This window comes from Ruditapes philippinarum, unplaced genomic scaffold (genome assembly GCF_026571515.1).
Source record: "Ruditapes philippinarum isolate M1 unplaced genomic scaffold, ASM2657151v2 ctg8174_1_1_1_1, whole genome shotgun sequence".
Taxonomy (NCBI): Eukaryota; Metazoa; Mollusca; class Bivalvia; order Venerida; family Veneridae; genus Ruditapes; species Ruditapes philippinarum.
The window spans coordinates 23,175-28,994 of record NW_026852745.1 but is presented as its reverse complement, the minus strand read 5'-3'; the positions used below and the strand labels follow the sequence as shown (position 1 = coordinate 28,994).

At 32.4% G+C, this 5,820-nt stretch overlaps 1 protein-coding gene across 1 annotated transcript; it reads right to left on the bottom strand.

The window, feature by feature from the left end:
• Window positions 1-499: 499 nt before the first annotated feature.
• LOC132723209 (heat shock 70 kDa protein 12A-like) lies at window positions 500-4,010 on the bottom strand. Its single transcript, XM_060707890.1, has 4 exons — window positions 3,660-4,010; window positions 2,123-2,344; window positions 1,774-1,927; window positions 500-1,605 (listed from the first exon to the last, which is right to left on the bottom strand). The coding sequence occupies exons 1-4, from the start codon at window positions 4,008-4,010 to the stop codon at window positions 500-502; spliced, it is 1,833 nt and encodes a 610-aa protein (XP_060563873.1).
• Window positions 4,011-5,820: the final 1,810 nt, after the last annotated feature.

Genomic DNA, 5,820 nt, shown 5'->3' with positions numbered 1-5,820 from the left:
TGCATTGTCTATTTATTATTGATTTATATTTCAGAATCTGTATAATCAATTTTTGTTACAGAAGGGAATTTTATTTTTGAAACGAACTTTTATATCATATAACAATGTAAATACACAGTATGCGTAACCCTGAACTGATCAAAATGATTAAAAAACATATAGTTTGGAATGGCAAACAAATACCTTGTCAACACCTTATACAATATTTTAACTAGCAAGTGGCAGACAATAAGACAAGTGGCAGCGTCCTGTGAACCTTGCCTTTGCCTTGTTGATCTTTATTCTTGTTATTAAAGTCAATTTAAAGAAAGTGTCAATTCTCCATGCAAAACTGATTTTCTCTTAAAAAAATATATACAGTGCCGTCATTTGCATTTAAAGTAATGTGTAACTTATGCTAGGAAACAGAAGCCTCGATATTAACATACTGTATGTATTATGAATAAGTCATTGACACTGTTTGCAATTTTATCTTTAAAAGCAGAAAATAATAATAATGTTAGTGCCTGGAAATTGAATGTAGAAAATCAAGTTGTCCTTCAGTACACGTCATGGTGTTCAGATTGATTGCGCGAACAGTAAACTCTGCCTCCCCAACCACAAGTTCTTGTATAAGAATCGACAAAGAGGGCCAACCAGAAGGTGGTGGTGGAATCATTACCATACCAACAAGTTCGCATTTGTACTTTTCCCCTGTGTATTTTGGATCTTTCTTATCGGACCTATAGACATCAGCAAAAAGAGGAAACATTTTCATTAAAAATTGAAGGATGCCCGTGTTGTCCAAAGTGTGAGCACAAGGTGTACCAAAATGATCTCCAACTTTAAGTACGTCACCTTTCGTTATTTTCTTATCAAAGACGCTGGTGCAATAATCCTTTCCATTTCGAACAACTTTTAATTCCTCCGGGTCTTCGCCATTTTTAAATGGCCTTGCAAATGAAAACCCGTAGGTATATCTGGCGATTCGCTCTGTAATAGCTTTTGGATTGTGTCCTGCAGTTACAGCTCCTTTAAGTACAGCAAGGGATGGTTCTAATGGAATGATTACTTTCACCCCCATAATTTTTTTCTCGATATTTTTTTGGACATATCCAGACTCGGAAAAGCCGCCTACCAAAAGCAAATTATTTATTCCTCCCAGTTCATCATTTTCTGTTATTTTATTGATAAGCTTTATGATCCCTTCTATCGCGTTTTCAAAACATCCTTCAATAATAGATCTTCCAAAACATAATTTATCTGATTTTAAAATAAGAGACTCAAAACCACTTATTTTGGAAGCTTTCTCAATCATTGTTGCCACGTCTTGCCCTTCAATCTCATTTATTACTTCATTTAATTCGCTTATAGGGAGCCTTATTTTCGTCAAATCAGAGTCAAATGTCCTTTTCTTAGTTTCAAAGGCTAATTGAATGTCCATCAAAAGATTGTGATATCTTTTTGAAAATAAGCGAATAACATTTGATCCAAAGATATCTTCAAAGAACTTCAAAAATTCTAAATCAACCATCATACCACCAAAAGCGTCTCCATCGGCCCTGTAGATTTCTCTAAGATTTCTATCCGATAAAATTTCATGAACAGAAAGATCAGCTGTTCCACCTACACAAATACAAAATTAGATATCAACTTGGTATCAATATCGTATCATTAAAAAATAAAAACATTTCGAACTAAAATTCTTACAATCTAACAGAATAAAAATTGAAACTTAGTTGTAAATTACTGTTTATTTAGACTGGAAATGTTCAAAGATATAGTGAAAATTACCTCCTAAATCAGCAACTATGTATTTCATGCCTTCTGGAAACTTGTCTATGACAATTGATCCATCAGCTTTTGCTATTTTGCATACATTTTCTTCATAGCAATAAAGAGATGCAGCCTCTGGTTCCAAAACCAGTCTCACATTTCCAAGTCCAGCCTTAAATTTATACAAAATAAAAGGCTTTAAAACATTAAATTTTAAGTTATTTAAATGGTGATGTTATTCTTTATCTTTTACCCTGCTATACAAGCAAAGCACTTGTTTTACATAAAATGTTTTAATTTCAAAACAAAGATGTTTACCCGGCATGTTTCCTTTCAACAACAACATTTCTTATTGACTTTTTTTTACCTCATTCGCGGCTTTCCTCATGAACTGTTTTGCAGAATCGGACCATATCGCAGGGACAGTTAAAATCCATTGAATATCGCTATCTTCGTTGAATCCGGAAAACGTTTTCTTAATTTGTTCATAAACGTTCTCTTTAATATGGTTAATGACAACTGTGAAAACGTAAAGAGCTGGGAGCTCTTTCCCCTGTACATCAGAAATTTTCGTATCCAATTTCAGATTCTGAAAATGTAATGTTTCATTAAAACATATTCTGATTTATAAAATCTTTCTATTTAACTACATGTACTAATTTAGAATTGAATTATTCAACCAAATCTGAAGTATAAGAGCTCATCAATAAAACAGATATTTATTGATCATTACACTGAAAGACAATTATAATACAAAAATGTTTTTCATAAATAGGGAATAAAAATATCGTTCTTAAATGTTACCATAAGTAGTTTTGCCACTTTCCACATTCTAAAAAAAATATAGCTAAATATTTATTTTTCTGCGTAATCTACGATTTACTTTTACGGCTTCATATCGTAGTTTTAAAAAGTCATTGTCGTTACATTATTGTCGTAGACATTGTTCAAAACAGGTTAGAGCAAACAATGTCTAAAGATGACGGCTTTAAACTTAAAGTGCCGGAACAAGGCAACAATATGCGCATCTCCCCTTGACTTTGGTTATCCCAATAAAGTTTCATTGAATTCCAGCTAGCAGTTGCGGAGAAATAGCAAAGAAACGATTATTGCTCTATATGCATACTACATATCTAATCAACTTGTCTGTCCGAAACAAGATAACTATATGCGCATCTCTTATTGGTATTAATTGTTTCTAAAAAGTTCATATAAAATAAAGCGAGCAGTTGCAGGGAAAAAGCACAGAAACAATTATTACTCTAAATGCATACTGCATAGCTAATCAAGTGTCATAACTCTGTCTTGAAAGGTCTGATCTAAACATGGTGACGATATGCGTATTGGTGGTTTCAATAAAGTTTCTTTGAATTCCAGTCAGCAGTGGAGGTAAAATAGCAGGAAAACGATTATTGCTCCATATGCATACTGCATAATTAATAAAGGGCCATACATCTGCGTTGAGGGCTGACCCAAACAAGTCTAAAATATGTACATCTCCTCTTGTATTATATGACGTTTCGTTGAAATCCAGCAAATAGTTTCAGAAAAATAGCCTGGAAACAAAGTTCGGACGGACGGTCGGACAACGCCAAAATAATATCCCCTTTCCGATTCCATCTTCGGGGGATGAAAATGTTATCTTTGTCATGGAAATAAAAAAACTTATGTGTTTAAACTATGAGTTTTACATTCAACGCTATTTTGTTTTAGGAAATAAGCATGCGACATTTTCTGAATCAATAATCACAACATTAAAAAACCCACATTTTTTGCCCATATAAAGAACAAAAAATCTGTTCCTGAACGAGACTTTCATAAACGTTTGTTGTCATACAGGTAACATTCAGTATCATCAAGAAAAAAATGTTGTCAGCAATATGCGAAGTTTAAAATTTGAAAACCTTTGTCTGATAAAGCTTCATCTTAAACCGTTCAAAATAGAAATATTCTTCAGCATGACTTGTTTCGCCACTCTCGATATCCTCTTCGAGCAATTCTTTGTACTTTTCCTCTGCTTCATATCCAAAGGCAATGAAACTTTTGTCGGGTGAAAGTAGAACACATGTTGGTGCTTTTTCCGTAGCTGTTCTTACATTTTCACCAGTCCATTTGCTTGTCATAAATTGTTTCGGGTCACTTTTAAATGAGTAAGCAAATCCTGTGTACGTTGTTCCAAAGTCGATGGCAGCCACAATTAGATGCTTAGAACTGGACTGCTTATTTTCTTCTACGTCTATCTTAGAGCAGGCCATATTTCTGTAAATGATAAAATATCTATGTTTCTAGATAATGTTGTGCTTTTGAAAATTTCAATAGATTCAAATCACATTTGATACAAATCATGGTTGTTTTGCACTACGACTATGTATGGCTACAGGCCGACAACAAATTTAACGGACATTCATAAAATTCTTGTTGTTCGTGCATTTAATTTTTGAGAGAACTATTTAAATGAAGCTCTATTCTAGCCTGCTTTCAGCAGATCTATTTGTAAACAAAAAATAACAAAAAATAGAATATGTTATAACTTATACATAATTGATAGCGATTTATAATTAAATTATGTACAAGTTATAATCTTTTCGCATTTTACTTGTCAGAGGAATATTGTGATATTCTGTTTAAGGTTGATAACATAATAACAATATGAGAAATTGGGTAGACATACCAGCTTAGACATGTTTTTATAAGTATTATAATATGCAAGCTTGAGGCCGCTTCATGAACACACAACGGATAGGACCGATAACTTTCTATACCCTACATTTTTCCGATACTTTACCTATAACCTAGAACCTAATGAGGTGCTACAATCTCTCACTTAAAAGACGCTACCAGGTTATTAGGTAATTATACAGGACTTATCCGTAGATAATAGAACATATGACACTCATATAAAATAAGACAAGAAAAATAAAAGATAAGACAATAAAATATAAGTTAAGTAAAATAAGATAAGAAAATAAACTATTTATGTCATATGTAAAATCAATGATGTGATACATGTGAATTCAAAGTTACAGCATTACATCCAGCCCAATTGACCTACAAGTCACCAAGTTACCTTATATTGAAAAATGATTTTTACTTTTTAGCGAAACAATATAATCTGATAAGAAAGGCACAGATTAAGAAAAGCGTAGTTACAGGAATATCCAGGTACATTGAAAAATTACAAAAGGATCATTGTGGCTCATTCTACTGAGATTTATGCTTGAAAATGGAAAATGTAGTATTGAAGTCATGTTTTTTACTCTTTTGTCAATTTCTTCTTTATGCTGTTTTTTTCCATTAAATATTTATACATATCTTCTTACAAATGCTTCTTAGCAAATATCTATGCTCTTGTCATTTAGATATTTCACAAGGCAACCTGCTTCAATGTTTTTTTTACTATGAAAGTCTAAGCTAAGCGACCATCATGTTGAGCCATTTATGACCATATGAGGTTAAAATCTGTTATCGCCACTGGTAGCATCGGTTTCAGATGAATATATCAGTAATACAGGAAGTCTTGAGCTGGAAAATATGTTCTCAAATCAACGTTAAAAGGCAATGAAATGATCTATTTTTAACAAAAAATATGAATGATTGCTTCTTTTTATCATTTAGATGAACATTTCTGGAAGATATGCCGAGCCTTATTCTGTTATAAAGCGGAAGAAGATATTGCAAGGTATGAAAAACATGTGTTTGATTCGGAAAGATTTCAATTGGATTTCATAATTTTACATCAGTCATAAGAAAGAAAATTCATCTGTAGATAAGGAAGTTGGAAAACTTGGAATATTTTGAAAGACTGTCCTACGAAAGCTGTGTTATTTACTAATCCTTTGGGTTGAATTTATACTTTTTATAGTTATTGCTCGTAGAGAATATCGTCTTATTCCCAAATTAGCGAGAGTATCAGTTTTGCGTGATGAAGAAAGTGTCTGTTATGAACGAAATAGAAAAGTAGAGGTGAATTCATAGAGCTGAATTTGGTTATCCATATATTGGATGAATTGAGTTTTTTTTCTTTCTAATTACATTTGAAATTTAAATTTTTCACTTTGCTCTTTG